Source organism: Andrographis paniculata, unplaced genomic scaffold (assembly GCF_009805555.1).
Source record: "Andrographis paniculata isolate CXL003 unplaced genomic scaffold, ASM980555v1 Contig38END, whole genome shotgun sequence".
Classification (NCBI taxonomy): domain Eukaryota; kingdom Viridiplantae; phylum Streptophyta; class Magnoliopsida; order Lamiales; family Acanthaceae; genus Andrographis; species Andrographis paniculata.
Window position 1 is genome coordinate 2,288,868 of NW_026137571.1, and position 25,162 is coordinate 2,314,029.

A 25,162-nucleotide genomic window follows, 5' to 3' on the forward strand; every position below is an offset into this window, starting at 1 on the left:
AGTAAAACACTAGGATGTGGAGTAAATTGCAAAAAATATCCCACATTTATACCCTATTATCACTTTTGTCCTGTATTTATCTCCCCGACAAAATATATCTCACATGTTTACAAAAGTCGTTAGTTATGTCCTTTTCTCGCGCGTGAAATTCACACCACGCGCCCTTACGCACAATCACGCGCGGCCACGCATGGTCAAATGATAGAAATAGCGACTTTTGAAAACATATGGGATATATTTTGCCAGAGAGATAAATACAGGACAAAAGTGATAATGAGGTATTAGTGTGGGATATTTTTTGCAATTTCCCCCTAGGATGTGTTATATAATTTACCCTTTATATTTTAAAAAAAATACTACATTCGTCCGGCTCTAAAGGTCTCATTTACTTTTTGCGTGTTGATATTTGAATACTAATTATTATATCAAAACGTAGTACAAATTTTAAAAAAAAATTTCAAAAAAATTTATATTAATTTATTATAATATTAATAGAAGGACATTTGTACAAAAAAATATACAAATATAAAAATATTTTAATGTTAACCACAATGACGCAAAGGGTAAATATAATCGTCAGAAGCCGACGAAAAAAATACTACTTAAGAATTAAATATACATCCTTATATAGGTCCCACATTGAGCCACGTGAAATTTATTTGACAGTCTTGGGCTAATGGCCGAAATATATTGTGGGCTTCTATTGTTGATCTCAATTTAACTATAATTTCAAACCATGGACAATGGTTTATAAATCTTTTGTTGGTGTTTGAAAGAGGAAGATTAAAAGGAATATTCATCCCATATTGGAAAATTAGTATTCATCCAATATATAAGATTTGTACTTATATATGTTGTAAGTAACAAATTTTAATTGGACTAAAGCTAGAATGTGCTTTGATTTGGTTGGGCTTGGGCAATATTAATTGTCAATTTTTTTATTCAAAGATGTCAGTTTGCGGAATCTGTAATTCCTTTTGATTTGTTTTGTTCTGGGAGCTTGCTCGGTGGTGGGTCGAATTTACTTCAAAGAAATCGCGTTCGATGCGAGGATCGGATTCGGATTCGTGTTATCGGATTTGTGATTTTTTTTTTATTTCTTTTTTGTCATATATCATATTCGAAAATATTTTACAACATCTTTCACAAGTTCATTATCTTAATAAAAATTTTGATTCTCATCCAATTGACGAATTTGTTTCTAAAATGGACATTATCTTATCGAAAAATAAAAAAACATTTACAAAAACTCAGAAATAATCAAGAAAAAGTTAAAAAAAAAAAAAAAAAAAAGAGGCCCCAAGCAAGAGAATAATGTCAATTTTATTGCGATCAAACCTTAGCTTATTAACCAAATATTTTCGTTACGTATACATTTTCTAAGTGATTCTATAGAGTAGAAGGAGTAGCCTCTTTTGCTACTTCTTGCAACACCTTTTAATAACCTCGATCAGATAATGATTAGAGTATTTTTGTCAAAATTTGTACCATCATCTTCAAGTATATATATATATATATATATATATGATTGATTGGTCTTCAACGTTTTTGAGTCATCCCTAAGAAAAAATAAGAATGTTCCAATTCTCCGAATTGTAAAGGAAATGTGCCAACAATTTTTTGATTATCAATTCTTGTCATAGACTACGAACAATTCAAGAAAAAAAAACGAAAAAGAATGAAGCAAGCAAGCAACTGAACTGAAAAAAAAAAAAAAACCCGATTAGAAAATAAAAGATCAAATACAAGAAACTCTAAGATTTACTCGGAAATTCTAAAAGAAAATAAATCATAGGTGTTGGTATGAAATTTTGTTAGATATATTGAGGATCCGCAGAATGTTCAGACAACTAACTAGTGCATGTGTGATTGCTAGATGGTCCACGTTGGCTGCTGATGTGAAGTGTTTTGCCACTTATTTTCTGAGTTGAAAAAAATCTTTTTGGGAGATAAAAAGACAATTCAAATCCTGTATTTTTTAGAGTAAAAAAGCACACAAAAAAATGTGTTAGCATTGATTTGAAAAGTAAAAAAGAGATGAAGAAAAATGAAGGGACACTCCACTCATTTTGGATCTACAGACAGATCAAACGGCCAATAAGTTGTCTACAGAACTGCAACCTGCTCGAGTTCATAGTTCGAGGTCTGATATTCTGCTCATAGAAAAAGCTTCAAGATGAGACAAAATATATATCTCACTGTCCTACCGCATAAAAAGACAAAATGATTTTGTTCAACGATATTACATGCAAATAGGAGGTTCAAACATGAAAGGTAGAAAAAGTTTCAAACGCCCATTATCAAAAGAGGTAATATTTGACTATCCTTCTTTCCAGGACATTTATGTGGAGTTTTACGTATCAATTTCATCCTATATGCACTGATATTTGACATGAGATGTATCTTGGCTTACTTGACCATTTGGTATCTCCATATATTGTCGAATTTTGATTGGAATAAGTGGATTTGTGTATGTGTATGCATATATACACTACCCATGTAATTGTGAAAGGGGAACTTTCATAATTTTTTTGAGAGAAAAAATTTGAGATCTTTCGAGTGCTTAGTGTAGAGTGAAAGCTTGAAGAGTTCTACTCTTTTTCATATCGAAAGGAAAACCGAAATCCCATAGTGTAGTAGTTGAGTTTTACTTCTTGTTGAGAGGGAGTGTACTCTGTTACTTTAAATGATGAGTTTTACTTCCCTTGTGTTGAGAGACAAAAATCTGGAAAGATTTCTTGCATATTTTTGGGTGAAAAACCTGCTCAAAGTTGCTAGTTTTTAGAGTTGGAGATGACATTCTGAAAGTGTTCTATCAATCTGATACGTTGACAAACATGCAAGGCCCTTGCATGTTTGCCTTTGTGAAAATATGTGCACTTTCATGTGGTAGGAAAATCAATCATTTTAGTTGATTGTTTTTGGATATAGATTTGTGAAGTTTGTGTGAGGAGTTTTTATATCTTGTTCCTACCTTACTCATAATGGAATTACCTTGGATTGGTACCCCCAGACGTAACCTGATTGAGGGCCAAACTAGGTAAACAAACTTTGGTGTGTTGTTTGTTTATTTTATTCTATACAGACTTTTCTGTGATTTTTTTGTTATTCGAATCTCAAGTAGACAACATCACTCTGAACACAACAAACCTTCTGTGTTTGCATTCTATTACACTGCATCGTTCAAAAGTGATCACGATTGAAGTTTAAAGTGTAGAAATAATCTTGTGGAATGTCATCAGAAAAAGTAGAAAAATTCAATAATAAAAAAAAAAAAAACTAGTTGAAAAATTTGATGAGACAAAAGAAAACTCGACCATAACAATCTTGTAACATGTGGGGATTGATCAATTTAAAATTTCGAATCTAGAAAATTCAAACAAACTCCAAAAAAAAAATAAGTTATGGTAATTTTTTTCCTATAATTATTATATTAAATATTTATTTTTGAATTGACGTTGTGTTAGTATAACTAATTCAGTTTTCTAAAACAATACTTGGACTTTAAGTTTGTATTTCCTCTTTGAATTTTAGTTTGAATAATAGCTGAATATAATTTTGTAACGGAAGAATAATTAATGTTATTTTAATGAATATTGTATTGTATAATAAAGAAATTGAAAATCAAATTAAACTTCAAATAAATAAAACTGTAACATTAATGCGTATAAAATAAAATTATGAATTGATTAACTAACCAAAGCCAAATATAATCAATGTTTATTTAGTATACAATTCTTGTGATCTTTATAAAAATATAGTATTATTTAATCTTATCTAACATTATTATTTCCAAATACTATTTACAAAAATAAAAATAAATAAATAAATATACAAAACCAAATCCCAAGTAAACAAACTCGGCTCGTTCGCACAATATAAAATATATTATTTTAAATTGAATATTTGACTTTTTTAATTAATATTTGATTTTTTTTATTTTTTTGTAATAAATATTTAAAGTTTATTTTTACTTTTATAAAAAAATATTTTATATTTTATATTATTATTTTTAAAAATCGCAATTAAAAAATAATGTTGACAGAATGGAACTGTCATATAACATTTCATTTAATCTATATCTATATTAATGCCCTATTTAAAATATATATTTTTTGCTCACTTAAAAAAAAAAAAAAAATCAATAATTCTAAAATATTATTTTTTATATTATTAATATAATTCTCCATATCTAATACTAAAAATACATACATCTAAAAACACAAAGCAACCAAACCCTAAATATAATATACTAATTCAGTCGCAACCAAACCCTAAATATAATATACTAATTCAGTCTCAATTTTTTTAACTATTATTTTTATTTTAGAATGATTCAATTTTTTTTACATACATTTTTTTTCTTTCTATTTTACATTTCTAAATATAATTTATAATATTATTTAAACAATAAAATAACTACAAATCATTTAAAAACCATCAAGATCATAATATATAAAAAAACATTTCAAAAATAATACTATAAGATGTGTGTTTGTACGGGGGTTTGGATTTTGAGTTGGGATTTGAATAATAAAAATTTTGAATTTGAATAGTTATATGATATGATATAAATAAGTGTTGATGTGATATTTTAAATGTAAAATTAATTTTTAACATAATATAAAAAATGAAAAATAATTATTTGATTTGATATTTTTTGAGAAAAAAAATAAGATAAATAGTGAATTGAAAATCTCATCCCAAACAAACACACCAAGAAGAATGAATATTATTGAGGGGTGGGTCACACTCACATTGACATTGGAATTGTGGAAGGAAAATATATATATATACATTTTGTAGAAAATTACTTTTTAATAAAATAGAAAAAAAATTATTCAAAAAAATATAGATATTTTTTTAAATTAGTTGGTTGCAGAGATATAAAAAATATATATTTATATAATTTATTATATTTCTTTTTCTCCTCTTTTTATCCCCTCGACTACTTATTGGATGGTTCTCCTCCTCTTTGTCATCCGACCAATTCAGTATAAATATAATACTACTGACATGCATTTTTGGGTTTCTTCGTCCACACAAAAATTATAGACAATACTTTTTAATTAATATTTATAAAGCAAAAATATACTCTATCAATCTCAATTTAAAATATTTTTTATCCAAAGAAAAAAATATATATTTTTTTAATTGGTTGGTTGCACATATATAAAAAATATATATTTATATAATTTATTATATTTCTTTTTCTCCTATTTCTATCCCAACCGACTACTTACTGGACAGTTCTTCTTTGTCATCCAACCAAGTCAGTATATATATCATTTTGTAGAGAATAATTTTTTGATAAAATAGAAAAAAAATAATCCAAAGAAAAATATATATATTTTTAAATTAGTTGGTTGCGCAGATATAAAAAATATATATTTATATAATTTATTATATTTCTTTCTGACTACTTACTGGACGGTTCTCCTCCTATTTGTCATCCGACCAATTCAGTATATATATATCATTTTATAGAAAATAATTTTTTAATAAAATAGAAAAAAAATTATTTAAAGAAAAATATATATATTTTTAAATTGGTTGGTTGTATAGATATAAAAAATATATATTTACATAATTTATTATATTTTTTTCTGTCCTCTTTCTATCCCAACCGAATATCTACTGGACGGTTCTCCTCCTCTTTGTCATCCGATCAATTCAGTATATATATCATGTAGAAAATAATTTTTTTAATAAAATAGAAAAAAAATTATCCAAAGAAATATATATATTTTTTAAATTGGTTGGCTGCACATATATAAAAATATATATTTCTTTCTCTCATTTTTCTTTCGTTGATTAAAATACATAACATAACAACTTCTTCCTTACAAAAAAATAAAACAAATAAACGAGTGGCGCGGTGTAGCGCCCTCTCACCAATACTACTAGTGTATATATATATATATATATATATTTGCATGTGTCCTATTAATTGATATTTGTTTTGGTTGGGAGTTGGGGAATAATTATTATTTGTCTAGGAAAATATTTAATATCACGACCAAACTATATACACGTACACATATATACATACATGTTTCTCTCTCTTTAAAATATATTGAATTTTTTTTAAAAAATGAATAATATATACTAACTCCTTTTCATATAAAGAGTAACATTTGTTTTTTTATATAAATTTTTTAATATTAATTTAGAGTGAAAAAGACAAAAATACCCATATTAGATTGTGTGATTAAAAAGTAATGACATTTGTGTAATATATTAAAAATTGTAAGGTATTAATTATGTTAGGTAGATAATAAATCACTAAATTAGAAAATAGTATTTTCTTTTTACAGACAAAAATAAAAAATAATATATTACGACGGAGGAAGTATATTTTTTTCACACAATATTATAAAAATAATCAACAAACAAAAGAAAAAAAAACACTCCACAAATTATTAAAAACTAATACTATCTCTTTGAGTCATAGATATTTATTTGTTTTTTACACATAAATTATACTACCTTCGTCCGCGTACAGTGTCTGCTACACCGTAAATACGGTATTTTAGGGGATATAATTAGTAGATAATTAAGAATGTATTAATGAAAATAATTATCCTATAATATAAATCATTATAAATTAAAATTAAGATAACTAATTAGTTTAATTAATTTTTTTTAAAAAAAATTAAAAAATTTAAAATGAGATTAAAATGTGCAATCATTTTTAAAAAAAAGAAAGTGACATGGTATGTGGAACAGACAAAAACGGCAACGTGAATATGATATGTGAGACGGAGGGAATAGTATATTAGAGTATTTTATAAGTAATAGTCAATAGAAAATTAAATGGACAATTTTGCCCTTAAACTTATTTACTGTTTAGTGGTATTATTTGTAAATTATATAAATATTTTTATTAAATATATATATATTGAATATTTTCAATTTAAAGTTTTACATTTTGAATGATTAAATATAATATTTTAAAAAAATTTATATATAATGTTTAAATAAAATACTATATTATTTATGCATAAGAAATATTTTTTATTTTAATCATAAAATACGAAAATATGATAGAAAAAACAAGCAACTATATTAATTTCCCTAATTTGAGGGTGCTGCCCATATGTGAAGAACTCTTTGCGTGTTTGTTCGGGGGTTTGAATTTTGAATTGAGATTTGAATAGTAAAAATTTTGAATTTGAATAATTGTATAATGTGATATAAATAGTTGTTGATGTGATATTTTAAATGTAAAATTGATTTTTAGTATAATATAAAAAATGAAAAATAGATGTTTGATTTGATATTTTTTGGAGAAAAAAATGGAATGAATAGTGGATTTAAAATCCAATCCCCCAAACAAACACACCCTTTAATTACATGTATTTAATAGTGTAGAAAAATTTATTTGTGACTCGACTGTTATTTATTTTATTTTTATCCATATATGGATTTCGACAGCTTTCCTTTCTAGCCCTATATATATACAATTTTTTTTTTTTTTTTTTTTTTTTTGGTTCTATTGAAATTTAAATGTATCTTTACATTATATATTTTGTAATATATAATCCCTCCGTCCCGTATCTATATATCCATTTACTTTTTACACGAAATTTTAAGAATATTAATATTATATTGGAATGTAGTAGAAGTAAAGATAAAAAGATTAAATTGTCTTTATTAGTATTGTGTATGATATAAAGGTAATGACATTTGTGTAATATATTGTAAATTGGAATGATATTTGTAATGTTAGGTAGATAGTACAGTTACTAAAAAATGAAATGAATACTTTATTATGGGATAGACAAAAATAAAAAAAATAAAAAAATTATTAAAGGGACCGAGAGAGTATTTAAATATATATATATATATATATATTAAAAATTTGTGTCTACTATCTTTCTATTTATTTATACAAATGATACTTAGGCATCGGTTTTCTCCTTAAATCACATGTTAATTTTGGCGTTGCTATAGTGCTACAGTGCATAGCACCACAAAAAATTGGCGTATTCTTTTATTTTTTTAATTTTTTTTTTAAATATTAATATAAATTATAAATATAAAAAAATATATTTAAAATAATATTAAAATAGAATATTTAAAGAATATTAATAAAACATAAAATTATGATTATAATAAAAATATTGTAATAATTATATTTTTTAAATTAAAATTTATAAGTTGGAAGATATGATCGATAGTTATTGCATAATGGAATTGCTTTGTTTACTATTATTATTATTATTACTCCCTCCGTCCCATAACAGAATATCAATTTTTCCATTTTAGTCTGTCCCATAACAAAATATTCATTTCTTTTTTAATAATTGTACTATCTACCTAACATTACAAATACTCTTACAATTTACAATATATTACACAAATGTCATTACCTTTGTATCACACTTACTAATAAGGTTATTTTAATTATTTCTAATTTATTCATACTATACCTCAATATAATACTAATATTTTAAAACTACTTGCAAAAAGTAAATGAATATTTTTTTTTTGGAACGGAGGGAGTATTATTATTATTATTATTATTATTATTATTATTGTTATTATTTCCCCCGAATCATTACTGAACTGCACTTTAATTTAGAGCTCAACTCTTCCTCGAGATGGAAATTTCAGATACCTTGTCATGAAAAAACTCACTAAGTTAGGAATATTACTTTTTTTTTATTTTTTATTTTTTTTATTTTTATTTTTTTACAATTCTTTTAAAAAATTCAATATATATGATTTGTATTTAAATCAATATATGTCTTGTCAAGATGCTCGCTGCGAGATTAATCATGTTTGTGTACTTTTTAATTATTTAACAGTCTATTCGTCCGTATGCAAGGATCACTTTATCTTTTGCATCATTGAATTAACATTAAAAATATTTTTATATTTGTATAATTTTTTTTTTGTATCAATATTTTTCTATTAGTATTATAAGACACTAATATAAGTATATTTGTAATTTTTTCTTAATTTATATTAGGTTTTTATGTAATAATTAATATTCAAATATTAACACGCCAAAAAAAAAAAAGAACCCTTAGAACTGAACGGATTTGATTCAATTAATGGATATTCAATTAGGATTTTAATGGATTTTTTTGAATTTTAAAAAGTCCATGGATTTTTTTAAAATTTTAAAAAGTTCATGGATTTTTGATGAATTTAGTAATTGATTTAGATGGATTTTTATAGATTTGATTGAATTCTTTTATAAATTTATATAGATTTTGTAGGATTCTAAAATAATTTTTTTATGGATATATATCAATTATATAAATTTATATCAAACACAAACTTTCACTTCAAGAAAAAATAATTTTTGTAACAAAATATTTGTCTCTAAATCTACTTTTCCCGTTACTAATGATATTAGAGACGAAATTAAGAATGAAATTAAGTAAACTACATGAACTTTAGGGACGGAATTCCGTTACAAATATACTATTTTTTTGTAGTATTTATAAATACAATATATAATTATTAATAAAATAATATTTTAATATTAATAAATAATATATAATTACTAATAACGTAGAAGTATTGTAACACCTGTAACACTATTATATTGTAAATTATTAATTTTAATTTTATAAATTTAATATTATATTATCATTCAATATATCAAATTAGTTTTATATTTCTTTATTAGTTATTATATTATTTTTTATATAACCTTTTTTTTTACATAAAAAATAAATACGTATATAAATAAAATAAAAAATATAATTTACAATTTTCGAAAAAAATATTAAACATAAATAAATGAATAAATATAAATTAATGGTTAAAAAAAATATATTTAAATATCTATTTCATCGTCTTCGGAATGATAATATAGTGTATTCGATAATTGAAAAATGAGAATTACACCGGAATGACAATATATAATATTCAATAATTAAAAAGAAAAGACGACAGTAATACATATTTATTGTGATAATAATATTTTTTAAAATTATATTTATAATATAAAAACATATGTTTAAAAAAAATTCATAATAATTTACTAATATATTTTAGTTTTAAATTATTATTTTAATTGAAAATTATAATAATATTAATAAATATTATAATATTATTAATCACATATACAACAACTAACAACAATAATAATAATAATAATAATAATTTTAAGAATTCATCAAAATATCTGATGATCAAAAGATATTTTATTTTATACAAAATTTTCACAAATTTTCATTAAAATTCATAAACTTTCAAAGTCTATGAAGGGTTAAATATTTCAAAATTTTAAAAGACTTTTAAAATTTTTAATTGAATACACCTAAATTTTAAAAATAGAACAAAATCATACAGAGTTTAAATTGAGTACACCCTCTAAATTAGCGAATAAGATAGTTTAATTTAACACATTATATATTATTTTTAATAATAACAAATATTGTTCGTTTATATTTGTAAGCGAATTTTTAATATTTTGATTTGATATTTTTATAAAAATTGTTTCTTTTAAAGAAAAATAATAAAAACTTCTAAAGCACCCCATACAAACACACGTATTAGGGTCGGTATTTCTACAATTCTAACCCTTATTTTTAACAGTAAAATCTTTATGAATGGTTTTTAATAAATTAAGCTCTCTCAATTATAGAAATAAAATAGTTTAATTTTCTTATTGTCTGTTATAAAAATAATAGATTTATTTTTTCTTAAAATAAAATTACTATTTTTAACGAATTTATTTTTAATAAAGTTATGTATATAAAAATAAAAAAAAATAATTATTGAACGTTTCAAATAAGAAACTAGAACGTTAGTTTGAGGTCGGAAGAAGTATTATCTATTTACTTGAAGTTTGATTTTATGTTTTAAATTAAATATAGTACTTATTTGATAAAAAAAATATGTATTTTATTTTAAGAAAAAATGATAAAATTGTATAATAAAACTACCAGTGTGTTCTTTTTATGAAAAAATACATATTGTTTTTAAAAAATATTGATATATTACATATATTCATTATTTTTATATTATAGGTTTGTTCGCTTTGATTTTTTTCTTACATATTTTTTTTTAAAAAAATTAATATATCATACACATTTATTATTTTTATATTCTTTACATAGTTCCCCGTGCTTCACATTAAAAAAATATTCTTTCAAATTATCTCACAGAACAAACACATCCTATACATATTGCCATATATTTTACTAAAAAATATTTTTTCAAGCCAATTCACAAAACAAATGGCACCATAACTTCAACTTAAAAAGATATCTATAAATAATATTTTATTCGTCTTAATTCAAAATATCATTTTAGCAAAAGTAATACTTTCTTCGTCCCGAAACTAAATATTCATTTACTTTTTGCAAGTAGTTTTAGAAATATTAGTATTATATTGGAATATAGTAGGAATAAAGTAGAAATGACTAAAATAACCTTATTAGTATGTGTGATATAAATGTAATGACATTTGTGTAATATATTGTAAGTTGTAATGGTATTTGTAATGTTATGTAGATAGTACAGTTATTAAAAAATGAAATGGATACTTTGTTATGGGACGGACTAAAATAGAAAAATGGATACTTTGTTATGGGACGGAAGGAGTAATACATTAATACTAAAATATCATTAATTTTTACTTAAATTACAAATATACTATTACACATACAATTATTTTATATATAAAAAACAAAAGATAAAAATATCAAAATCTTTTATATATTTATATTAATTGATAAAATATTATTATTTTTAATATATTACAATATTTTAAATGTCTAATTTGAAATGGAGAGAGGGAGTATTGGAATTACAGCTAAATAGAAGTATTTTTCAATAGTAGGTCGTTATTGGGAGTTCCCGGGATCACAGATCCCGATTCGATTTGTACCCTTAATAATGTTAGCCACAATTCGCTTGGGAGTTGGGAGTCAGGGAGCTGGAAAGTTGAGTAGTAGTACCTCAGCAGAAATATATAGGGCTCGGCGCCTTCTAACATATGTCTCCATAACTTAAAATCCCTAATTAATTTAATAACTCATATTTAATTTTGTCATACTATTAATAAATAATACCACTTTTTATTGTCTCCCATTAAATTCAATATGAGTGGGCACTAAACTATTTTACTTTTCTTTTTAATTATTATAATTTTTAGTTATATTTGTTATAATCTCTTTCTCTTAAAATAATAATTTTATTTTGATATTTTTATCCGTCGTAAAATAATAGTCTTATCTTTTTAGAAATATTTTTATACAATTTCAATATAATACTAAGTATTTCTTAATTCTCGTGTCTATCCCAAATGTCCTTATTGCATTGGAACGGCGCGAATATTATAATAGTCATTATGTCCTATTTTAAATGATACATTTTATTTTGTTGCATTTTAGATGATATGTTTAATTTGAGACTCAGTAAATAATAATAAATTATGATATTATTTTTATTATTATTTTTTATATAAGTAGTATTGTTAGTAATTTTAAAATAAATATTAATCACTACAAGAAAAAATTATTTTTGTAACAAAATTTTTTTGTCTCTAAATTTACTTTTTCCGTTACTAATGACATTAGAGACGGAATTAGGAACGGAATTACGTTAGCTACGTGAACTTTAGGGACAGAATTCCATTACAAATATATTATTTTTTTGTAGTGAATATATATGAATACAAATTTTTAGAATATATATTTAAATATCTTAAAATTTTATTTCAATAAAATATATTCCCTCCATCCTAATTCAAAGTATTATTTTTATTATTTTTTTCTGTCTCATTTTAAAGTATCTCTTTTTTATTTTTAAAAAAATAATTATATAATAATACTAAAATATCATTAACTTTTACTTAAACTACAAATATAATATTACATATATAATTACTTTATACCTAAAGTCAAAGGACAAAAATGTCAAAATTTCTTACACACTTTCGCTAACCAATAAAAATACTATTATTTCTTAATCTACTATAAAATTCTAAATGACCCATGAGGGACGGAGGAAGTATGCAATGTGAATATTATTTTATAAAGAATAAAACTTAGCCTGGTCGAAAATTCCCGATAAATTTGCTATATAATACAAATAAATTAAATATATATATATTTATGATTAATATAAATTAATTTTATAAAACATGAGGAATTTTAAATGTAGAAAAAATATTTTATTAAGGAGATATATAAAAATAAAAGAATTTTAAGTGAGTCATAGACGATATTATATGTTATAAAGTTAATTAAATTAATTTATATTTGTTAAATATGTTTTGAAGTAATAGATTTTATCAAATATATAAAGGTATCATTTGATATAGACATACTAAAATGAAAAATATATCATTCGTTACGATATGAAAGAATATGACATAAAATTAAATTATGGCTCTCAAGAAAATGTATCCATACTAAATATCATACTAAATTAATTACATTGATAGTGTCAAAATAGGATGTGTTTATTTGGAATTTGATAATACTTTTATAAGATAAAATTTTATATTTTTATTGAAAATCGAAATAATTAGTTACTAAAAAATAACCAAAAAACACACGCGGGTCAATGTATAATAATATTAACCTTAATTAAGGACAAATTAAAATGCTACCTATCACTACCTATCTAAATAATGTGATCGTGAAGTCATTGGTTCAAATTCCCGACGCCTCAGGTCATCTGCCACATATGGTTCGCCTAGTGTGACTTGGATGTCGGGTCTGGTTTGCAGGTAGATTCGTTCGGAGGTTAACCCAGTGCGCACTTTCGAGTAGTGGCTGCGGGTTCCCACGTTATAAAGAAAAAAAAAAGAGTCTATTTGAATTAGCTTAAAAAATAAGTAGAAATAAAAGATGGAAGCAGAAGCAATTCAATTGAATCGTTATAAAAATGATTTTTTTTATTAGAAAAAACTACTTCAATATAATAAAGTTGAAAGTAAGATTTTGATTTGATATTTTGCGAGAGCAACAGTTATATTTTTATTGAAAAATGTTAAATTAGGTTTGAAAATCAAATGAAACACCTAAGGGTGTGTTTGTTTGAGGGATTTGTTTGGATTTCCATTATACATCCTATTTTTTTCCCTCAAAAAATCAAATCAAATACCTATTTTTCATTTTCTATATTATACTAAAAATCAATTTTACATTCAAAACATCACATCAACGCCTATTTATATCACATCAGACAACTATTCAAATTCAAAATTTTTACTATTCAAATCCCAACTCAAAATCCAAACACTCAAACAATTTTTTTTTTTTTTTTTTTTTTTTTCGAACATCATGCTAAGTGAATAGTGTTGAATTTAATTGAAAGCAAAACCAAACACATGTTATCACATTAATTAAAAAGAATTGAAATTAATTAGATAAGAGTCAAAATGAAGGTTTCACCTCTCATTAGGGTTTTGCAATAATTGAGATAGTTAGACAGCTAAATTTTAATACATAACACATGGAGTTCAATTAATTAGCCAATAAAAAGAGTTGGTACATTTATGAAGAAACAAAAAAAAAAAAAAAAAAAAAAATTATTTATTTATTTTACTGCAAATTTTATTAATTATTATTTATATTGATCGTTATAGTGAAATCCATCAATTAAATTCTTCTTCTATTAAATAATTTTATATAGAAATTTCATTCATACAAAAGCATGCATGCATGCAAACAAATAAATAATTAACAATATTGATTAAAAACAAGAACACACTTAAAAATCGATCGAAACTAAACCCTAGCATCTACCAATGCATGTATCTATATATATAGTAGAAATTTATTGTATATATAGTATTGACTAAATTATCGCGAACTACGCGTTTGAAAATGGGTTCTTGATGATTGTTCGAATCTTATCCGTAGCCTTTTACTTATGTCTATTTAAAGAGTTGCATGAGACAAATTATTTCATCATCATACTACTTTCGCGACAATACTTTGCATCGTAAAGGGATTACATGATATAATTTATCTCAAAATTTTTGTCCAAGAAAATTGAAATAAATTGGTAAATTTCTAGTAGTGCTTTTAGAAAATCTAACATAATATTTTGAATAATTTCAACTTATAAGTCACATATTAAAAACTTTTTCAATTTATGCTATTGGAAACAATATATATATGCATACAGTGGCGGATTTAGGATTTTGAATTTGGTGGATCGATAAATTAAATTAATTTAATTAAATTAAAATTAAAATAAATAATTACATCAACAATAATTTACATTAAAAAAAAATACGAAAATTCAAATTAACAATCGCTAATACATCAAAATAACTATAAGTATTCATGACGAGATCTTATATTTTAATATCGTCTTTAGTGTCGTCTATATTAACTTCCATAAACATATTTGTTTCTAGAAAGTAACAACAATCATTCAATAATTAATCTCTAATGCTATTCTGTAATTTGTAATTTATGATAGTTGTCCAAGATAATATTTCTACTATTGCAATTGCTATGGAAGAAGTTTAGTAGAAGATGTTCTTTTTTTTTTTTTTCCAACAAATTTTATATAAAGTTTATTTAGATTTTTTAAATCTCAAAATATCTCAAACATCAATAATAAAATAATCCAATAATAATTTGAAAACGATCGATTTTGCTTCTGAAACTTATCTTGCAAGCAGATGTTATCTCTTTTTATTAAAAGAGAAAAATCAATTAGAAAAAAAATATATTAATAATTCATTTGGTGGGTTTTGTAGAATACTGCAACAGTCATTGATTTACAAAATAAAAATAAAACTAATACTTAGGGGTGTATTCGTAATTTTAGTGATAATTAATATTATTTTATTTTAGTTTTTATGGTGGGTCAATTGACCCACCTTGTCTAACACTGCATCCGTCCATGTATACATATTAAAAACAATCATATCGATTTATAGAAGGCTATTATAAAAGAATATTATATATATATATTAGCACAATATATAATATATATACATTTTATCCACTAAAACAATTAACAATTCAATAGAAAATATTAATACCTGCTAAATTATGCTATTATTCATTTTTTAGTTAAATTTATGTCTATTCAGTTTATAGAAAATAATTTTATTTATTCATAATTTAACTACATTTATTTTAACAAATAATAACAAAATTTTCACTATCTTTTCTATTTCCTCTTTACTTCCTTACTAATCTTTCAATAACTTTTTCATTAACACTCTTAATTTAGTTTTTACTATCCAATTTTTATCATTAAAATAATATTATTTCTTAATCTCCGTATTTAAACAAACTTATAACAAACTTTGTAGGATTTTACCAAAATCTTACTATTCATCCAAAATTTTCCCCCCAAAAACATCAAATCAAACACCTATTTTTTATTTTTTATATTATACTAAAAATTAATTTTACATTTAAAACATCACATCAACACCTATTTATATCACATCATATAACTATTCAAATTCAAAATTTTTACTATTCAAATCCCAACTCAAAATCCAAATCCCCAAACAAACACACCCAAAATAAACGCCCTTGAGTTTATCTTGTTTGACGAATTGGGATTTCATACAATTAACAGCTAGAACTCACTAGTCACAAGTCTAGGTTGAGTAGAAATTCAAAAGAAATCATCAGTAGTGAAATGGAGGGAGACAAAGAAGTTAGGGTTAGCTAAGGTATAGCCAAAGTAATTAATGTCAGAAAATATAGAAAGAGAGAGAGGAGAAGAGGTTGTTGGACTTCGTCACATTTATATAATTAGATATATATATATATAGTTTAATGATCAATTGTATTGTATATATGTCGTCGTCTTCCACTGATCCACACACCACAATCAACCAATCTTCTCTCTCAGTCTGTCTTTTTGGGGGGAATCTAGGGTTTATTGGCTGATACAAGAAAGCTTCGATCGCTAATTTCCCAGGATTGTCCTTTGCATTGAATAAAAAAATTAATATTTGATATATGGATCATCGATCTTGTCATTAGCCCATTCTGAAAGGGTTCCTGTAATTTTCTTCTTCTCGAATATTCACTGTAAGGAATTCAATTGTGTCGTTTTGCCTGTTCTGGAGGGGTCCATCCAACACAGAATTAGCTACCTACACATTACCTCATAGTTCTCTCTCTCTATCTCTCTATCTCTCTCTATATATATATATATGCACAAGGTGAACAGCTTTGAGGGGTTTTGAAAGCTGACCAGATTTGCTTAATTTGATTAAAAGGGAGAAAAAAAAAAAAAAAGTTAATAGCAAAAATTAAGGTAGCTAGGTAGATTTGAAGCATAATGGAATGCAATGGCAATATTAGGGTTCCTTATTTTTCTCGAGCTGCAGCTTCTTCTTCAGAGAATTTTAGCTTTCTCTGCAACTACAGTAGCAGCTATGAGCACACATTTTCAGGTAATAATCTTTCATTTCTTGGTATGAATATGATTTGATCATGTATATATATATATATATATGTATATGTGGGATTCTATTCCAGAACTTAAATCAATTAAATCGTTAGAATCAAACTCAGAAATATCAGAATTTCTCTCCATTCTCAATTTCACTAGTTAATAATTACTACTTCAAAAGAGGGTTTAATTTCTTCAACCTTCAATTCAATTCACTTGCAGAAATGAAGCAGCCACCGCTCATGGAGGACGGCGGCATGGTTCCAATGTCGACGAGCAAGAACAACAGCAGCAGCAGCGTTATGAACATGTACGGACAGTCTTCGAATCCTTCAAAGAAGAAATGTCGAATGAGCACAGAGCAGGTGGAGTCATTGGAAAACAGCTTCCAGGAGGAGATCAAGCTCGACCCTCACAGAAAAATCAAATTGGCCAACGACCTTGGCCTCCATCCCCGTCAGATCTCCGTCTGGTTCCAGAACCGAAGAGCACGATGGAAGGGAAAGCAGCTTGAGCGCTTGTACCACCTGCTTAAACAGGAGTACGACGCTGTTTCCATGGAGAAGCACAATCTCCAGCAAGAGGTACACACACTATTAAAAATTAATATATATATATATTAATATATATATATATATCGCCATTTATTTTTTAATTAATTGAACTTTAATCACGCTATATATTGCTGCACATAATTGCATGTGTATTTATGAAACTCTACACATTGTATTTATATCCTGGGAGGCTACCTTGATTTCCATTTATTTCTGGTCCTAATTTTCATTCAATTCATGAATTTGAATCCAAGGCAACTCATATATATATATATTGAAGTTATTAATTAATTGATAATATGTTTGTTGAGATACGAAGAACTGGTTATATCATAATTTAGGGATATGATTTAAATATTATTGGTACAGTAAAATTCCTGCTTTAGCAGCGCCCCCAGACATAAATCATTCTGATCGAACTCTTGATTGTCTCTTCTTAATTTCCTGAAATTTTCATAACAATGTTCAATCATTAAATTGAACTGGATGCAAGCTAGGTTATGACATTAAGGGCAATGGTGAAGGATCATAAACAAGGTGCAGGTGGATCTTACACAGACAAGGAGGAGGCAGTGGCCGAAAGCGCATCGATCCCGGCGAGCTTGGATGGCCCGACGGGAGGAAGCAATCAGCAGATCGGCGAATGTAGCAATAACTATGTCTACAACAACCTTGACGAGGCCGACGATGACGACTTTAATCCGATGATGGTGAATCCCTACACTTGGGATGCTGCTAATCTGCCTTAATTAATTATGATTGTATGTTTCTTGGCCTAATTGAGTTAATTTCATGATTAATTATGATGTTTATATGTCTTTAATTAGATAGGTATTAAGAAAATTATGTTGTTTCTTAATTGGGGTTTGTTTATTGTGATGTTGTTTTTCTTTAGATTCTAATAACTGCCTATGCATTGGTATGTATGATCATTTTCGAGATTGTTGATTGGTTGATTCATATGATTTGGGGTATGAATAATTGCTGATCCGGTCAAATCAGCATATGATATCGATTTACAAGTAATTAGTATATATCTATATATATCTATACATATCTCAATATATTTATAATACAAATATATTATATTATAACTTAATATGTATTGCGTAGATTATGCTGGTTATGTATATGACATATGCTTGATTTGCACAGCACAAAACATTATTGATGTATGTGTTATTTGATATTGCACTTTTGGGCTAATCTCGAAAAGATTGTTTAAAAAAGAAAATTGAAGAAAAATTAACATAAAGAAACATAGAGGAAGGCAAGAAGAATGCAAAATAAAGCAAATAACAAGAGAAAATACAATGCATAAGAAATGGAATAAAAAAGTAAAAATAGGAAAAAAATAGGAAAAAAAAAAAAAAAGAAGATAAGTTTGTTAATGTGTTGTTACCGTGTTCCCCCTTCTCTTCCTCTTATTTTTCTTTTACTCTATTCTTAATAGTTCCTTTTAAGTGTTTTTTTTTTTTTTTAAATTTTTCCTATAATCTCTGATAAGAAAATTATTAAATCATATGAGACTTATTTAAAATTCACTCAAAACTTTTATTTTGATCTCTGTTTTCGATAAATAAATCTATCTATCTATATATATATAAAACTTCTAATTTATTTGTAAACTAATTTATATAAATCATAAATAACTATAAATATTTTTTTATTTATTTATATTATATAAAAATTTATTTTCTATAAAATAATATTCATATTGTATATATTTTATTCACTATTAGTTCGGTCGAACATTACCGCTAAAAAAATCCGAGAGCACAATCACAAAACAAACAATCAAATCACTACATAACAAACAACTAATCACATGCCATACAAATAAAAAATCATGCATTTTTACAAAACAATCACATAATGCAACAAAACTAATTTTATCTTGATTATCCTTCTAATTATTCATTCTTTTAAGCATTTTCCAGTTACCACCTAACATGCAATATCTAACCATCAAGACAACGCAAGAATATAACCAAGCAACAAAAAACTTCCAAGGAAGGAAATAAAAATCAATTCCAAGATTATACACCACTCACCAAGAAATGCATGGCAAACAAACACCACAAAATTCAATATATTATTTAATCAAAAATTTCACCAAGATTCACCAAGATAAAATATATCGAAAATAAAGAGACGAGGGTTTAACCTTTTGCCACGGATTGAGTCTTACAAAACTCGAACCAAATATTTCTTTCAATTTTGGAATCGATTTCCAGGCTCTGATACACTGTTGTAAATATATTCCCGAAACTTTTTTGATTTATCGAACAAATACCTCGTATACAAAATACAAATCTAATTAATAGCGGAAGCAACGTTCAAATAAAACCCAAATTAAACTGAAAATAAACCAATACCGACAGGAAATTAAACAAAGGCATAATCTGAAATTAGAAATCAAAACACAAACAAACAGCCCCAATTTGATAATTGAAATGGAGTACATAGAATTCAAGTTTAATACTCCTCAGTTCGTAAATGAAATTGCACTCCAAAACTTCCCACAAAGAAACTCGACCGATGACGACGACCTTCTTCCTTCTTTCTACAGCCATCATCTCGGACGGACAGCAGCGGTGAACAGCGGTTTCCGGCAGCGCAGCGCTGAACAGCGACTCACAGGCCCAGACATATTGTCGGCTCTTTCACCGATCAACTTCAAACTCCGGCGGATCGATGGACAACGGAGACGGCGGTTTGACTCCGGCAGCAGTTTCCCTCCGACATTAGGGACGTGACGTTCGGTTTAGTCCATATGGTGCGATTAGCCCTAGGTAATCACCCCTCAAGGCTGGATGTCGGTTCGTCACTTCAAGCCAAGGTACCCACCGGAATAGGCACACGAAAAAGGATTTACTCTCATCAGAACTCCTCGCACTCGCCGGTTCTCACCTTTTCTCTCTAACCGGACTCACCCTCTCCTCCTCTATCTCTCTGTTAAGGAACGGTTTCCACTGCACCCCAAACTCACACTTTATATCTAACTAAACGGGTTGGGTTAAAAGTACGAGTGGGCAAAATATCCAAACCGAATCGTCGAACCGCCGAATATGGTTCGCCGTCACGGATCGACCTTTAGCCTTTCAGATACATCGCGGCATATCGGTAGCAGCGTATCGGTCAAATATCGGCCTATAATTTTTTTATATAAAATTTATATATATTTTTTTAAAATAATAAATAAATAATTAAAATACATCAAATTATAAATATAATTATTTTTAAAATATATATTATTGAAAAAATATATTATAATTTATAGTAGATTAAAATGTAAAATAAATAATATTTCAACTCAATTAGCATATATATATATATAAATATAAATGCTAAATTTTATGTTTTGCGCATTGTCATTATACTAATAAATTTATTTTAATAACAAAATGATCTACCTTGTGTCCGTCAATGTCAAGATTTCATCTTTATTATTTGTATTACATATAAATAAAAATAATTAGAAATAAAAATACCAATAAAATTTTATAAAATGTTCAAACTATGTTTATACTAAATATTTATACTTACCATTCAATACCATGTGGAATGTCGTGGATGCTCAAAATCATTTTCATCTGCCGATTGATTATAGTATGAATATCCTTGTTCTGGATTCATATTGCGTGGATAAAGGGAGATATTCGAACCATATTGATTTTTCCTAAATGAACCATTTCTATATACATCAAAACCTCGATATTCCCTACTATCATTGCTTCTGCTTGATGAACCATAATTTTGTCTACAATCATCAATACTACCCGAACCAGATGTAATCCCTCCGTAATATGTTCCAAGTGGTTGGTTGGATCCAAATATAGGAAGATTGGCTGAATCTTGAAAATGTTTGGGTAAATTAGATAAACCGTATCCTGGGTAATAGGGATTATAATATGCATTTGGTTGGTCAGAGCTCCTGTCACCCCAATCTATTACTCGAACTGTGAGAAGAATCTCCATAGGAATAACCTATATTCAAGTCTTGGATATGTTCGTGAACTCCAGAATATCTCCTAGTATCTGAAAATTTTGAAGCATCGGCTTCATTTGAAAATTTTGTTAAACTATTTAGAAAATCTTTTTGAGCTTTTATACCATGACGATATCCATGATCAGTGTCTTGGGTAGCATAATAATTTTCATTTCCTTGAGCCCATCCCATATCACTTGAGTATCGACTATCCCTGTAGCTCCCACTACCACCACCACCATCACCACCACCACCACCACCACCACCACCACCATGATCATCATCATCATCATTGTTATTATTCTTATCTTCACCATTAGTTGATGAAGATGAAGATTCCAATATGATTGTTTTTTTTTTTCTTGGCCGTATTTTTGTTTTTTGATTTTTCTTTTTCGCCTTCTTTTTTCCATCAGCTATAAATTGAGATAAAAATATATCGTTGTCATGATCATTATGCTCACTTTGACCTCCATCTCCACTTTCTTCAATAGCCTCATCCAACCAATTCAAATCACTATCATGAATAAGTGGAGATTCATTTTCTCTGACCATTCATCCAAAATATTATTTTCATAAAAAATATGATTCAAATTAATTGGGTCATAAAAATCGTCTGTGTCTGTCCTTTGCATAAATTTTTTTACCTGAAGACGTATGTTGTAGCAAACATAGACTAGCTTATGCAATTTCTCAATAGCTAATCTATTCCGAAGTTTAGTAAGGATCAAAGGCCACGTAATCCAATTCCACTCACAACCCGATAAGGTGCAAGTTTGACTCAAAACTTTTAATGTAATTTTTCTTAAATTAGGGATTCATCACCGTACATATTCCACCAGTCAGCTATTAAAAATAAATAAAAAATTATTAAAAATGCAACATTTTATAACAAGTATGTTTAAAAATATAGTTAGATGATAAATTTTATAATACATACCTGGTAAAGATGTAAATACAACTCTAATAGCAAGGGCACTTCCAAACTCTCCAATTTTGTTAACAAATGTGTTTATCTATAGACAGTATAATGGTAAAATTATTAGAAATTAATATATATATATTATTTATAAATTTCACACATTTTACCTCATTCATATCCTTTACTAGTATATCCAAATCTGGCTCGAGTCTTTTGATAACTTCTTTTACTCATTTTCGAACCTCCGAAGAATCAAATTTACAAGTGCCAGAGTATTGAAGATTAGGATTTAAAAAATAAGCTGCATGAAATGTATATAAAATTAAAAAATAAAATAAACGATTAGTACAATATAAAAATAAAAAAGTAACAACAGTAATTACCCTGCATGCAAATCTTGATGCAATTGATTATACCATCTTTCATCGATGATATTCCAGTATTGTTGAAAATCTTTCACCGCGGTTTTTATTGCCATTTTTGCCATATCCATTGCCTTATAAATGATAGGTAGTGTAGGTTTTTTTTATCTTGATCAACTACTTTTAAAACCTTCACTAAGGGTTCCATGACCCCACAAACTCGGCGTATCCGTTTCCAAAATCTTTCATTCAAAATCAAGTATGATATATCTCCGGCTTCATGTCTTCTCCTCGAGGTATTATTGTACTTAACCCATTCTCTAGAAATACACATTCTTTTCAAATCGGTTGCATATCTCAAAAGACTTTCTATTGCAACAAACTCGGTTGCAAATCTTGTTATGCCTGGTCGCAACAGATCTCGGCCATTCGTATATGTTTTCATCAAATTGACCACTTTATCACTATTGTATATAAATCCTGTAATTCTCCTGGCTTCTTTTATCGTATATTTCACAGACAATATATCTCCGATGTCTTCTAACATCAAATCAATGCGCAGCGCAGCGCATGAAGACCAAAAAATGTGCTTCATTTTCCTCATCAGTTTTTTCCCGGCCACCTTCATACTAGCTTCACTATCAGTTACAATTTGTACAATATTGTCAACTCCTACTGATTCCACCTCCTTATCCATTAGGGTGTAGACAAAGTCCGTAGTCTTTGCCTTATTTGTAGAATAAACCGAATTGTGATATATCATGTTTCTATCACAGTATCACAGTACACCATAAAATTTATGATTGGATGTTTTGTGCGAGTACTCCAACCATCACACATAATTGTACATCCGTATGTCTTCCATTTCTGCTTTAAAGAATCAACATACTGTACAACTTCTTGCATCTTCTCGTTTAAATATTCACCACCAATTTTCTTACCATTAGGTCCTTTAACTCCAGGTCCAACCGATGCAATCGTGCCAATCATCGTTTGGTAGTAAGGATCACTATCGGCAACGTGAAATGGTATTGCATTAAGATGAAAATTTTTTGAAATTGCTCTACCCACTTTTTTTGCATTATCTTTTGAAAACATATTTTTCAAAGACTTATTCTTCTATTGAAACATGTATGGATCAACTTTTTTTTGATGCAAACCTTCTGTCTTTTTCATAGAGCTTTCGAAAAAATTTCTTTTACTTTCTTTTGTATTCGAGCTGCTTCCTCCTACAAAGATAAAAAAACATATGATCATATATGGTTGTTATCTCAAAAAAAAAAAAAAAAAAATACTAATATTTAAATATATTTTATAAATTCAATAAATATACCGGCTTTAAAATTCAAGCTTCGTAGATCTCCAGATACAAAATGTCTACGCTGCTGCTCCATAAATTCCATATTTCTGCTTTCAGCCATTGCTCTTTTTTATTGTTTTCTTTCAAGAGCATCTATCTCATCTTCATTTATTTCAAAAACTTCATCTTCTTCCTCATCAGAATCATCTTCCAAACGAATGGAATTGTGCAATGCTTCTAATTTTTTTTTTCATATTTTTTATGTGATGCTCGCATACTTTTTTTTGGATTAAGTGTTTTTTTAATAACTCTCTTATTTCTTTTGGAGATTTCGTGCATGCTTCAACTTGACCTGTAACATGTGCTATATGTTGTTTCATCCTAGTAATTCCTCCGTGAACAATTTTACCACAATAATTGCACTTTGCTTGTTTTCTATCGTTGCTGATAGGATGATCTCAACCAATATCTTTGTGTGGTGTCATTTTACACAAACTCTGTAATTGAATAATACAATTGTTAAATATTTATAAATAGTAATTCATTAATTAACTAGACAAATTATATATATTAGTTTATTAATAAATCAAACTTATACAGAAATTTAACTAGATAACTAATTTGTTTATATAAAAAATCTAATTAAAATATTAATTTTTTACAATAAATATA

At 26.5% G+C, this 25,162-nt stretch overlaps 2 protein-coding genes across 2 annotated transcripts; one reads left to right on the top strand and one right to left on the bottom strand.

The window, feature by feature from the left end:
• The first annotated feature begins 16,832 nt into the window (after positions 1-16,832).
• On the top strand, positions 16,833-18,764 carry LOC127251058 (putative homeobox-leucine zipper protein ATHB-51). Its single transcript, XM_051274612.1, has 3 exons — positions 16,833-17,362; positions 17,584-17,945; positions 18,413-18,764. Exons 1-3 carry the CDS (start codon positions 17,248-17,250, stop codon positions 18,662-18,664), a joined length of 729 nt encoding a protein of 242 aa, XP_051130569.1. The 5' UTR covers positions 16,833-17,247; the 3' UTR covers positions 18,665-18,764.
• A 4,532-nt stretch (positions 18,765-23,296) lies between these two features.
• On the bottom strand, positions 23,297-24,611 carry LOC127250842 (uncharacterized). The gene is made up of 4 exons (XM_051274270.1): positions 24,524-24,611; positions 24,351-24,419; positions 24,080-24,275; positions 23,297-23,957 (listed from the first exon to the last, which is right to left on the bottom strand). Exons 1-4 carry the CDS (start codon positions 24,609-24,611, stop codon positions 23,297-23,299), a joined length of 1,014 nt encoding a protein of 337 aa, XP_051130227.1.
• Positions 24,612-25,162: the final 551 nt, after the last annotated feature.

Coding starts and splice junctions, on each gene's coding strand:
- LOC127251058 (XM_051274612.1), top strand. CDS start 17,248: ATGGAATGCAATGGCAATATTAGGGTTCCTTATTTTTCTCGAGCTGCA. Junction 17,363..17,583: donor CTATGAGCACACATTTTCAG/GTAATAATCTTT, acceptor ATTCACTTGCAG/AAATGAAGCAGCCACCGCTC. Junction 17,946..18,412: donor AGCACAATCTCCAGCAAGAG/GTACACACACTA, acceptor GATGCAAGCTAG/GTTATGACATTAAGGGCAAT.
- LOC127250842 (XM_051274270.1), bottom strand. CDS start 24,611: ATGGCTGAAAGCAGAAATATGGAATTTATGGAGCAGCAGCGTAGACAT. Junction 24,420..24,523: donor AAGCTTGAATTTTAAAGCCG/GTATATTTATTG, acceptor TTATCTTTGTAG/GAGGAAGCAGCTCGAATACA. Junction 23,958..24,079: donor AAGATGCAAGAAGTTGTACA/GTATGTTGATTC, acceptor ATACTGTGATAG/AAACATGATATATCACAATT.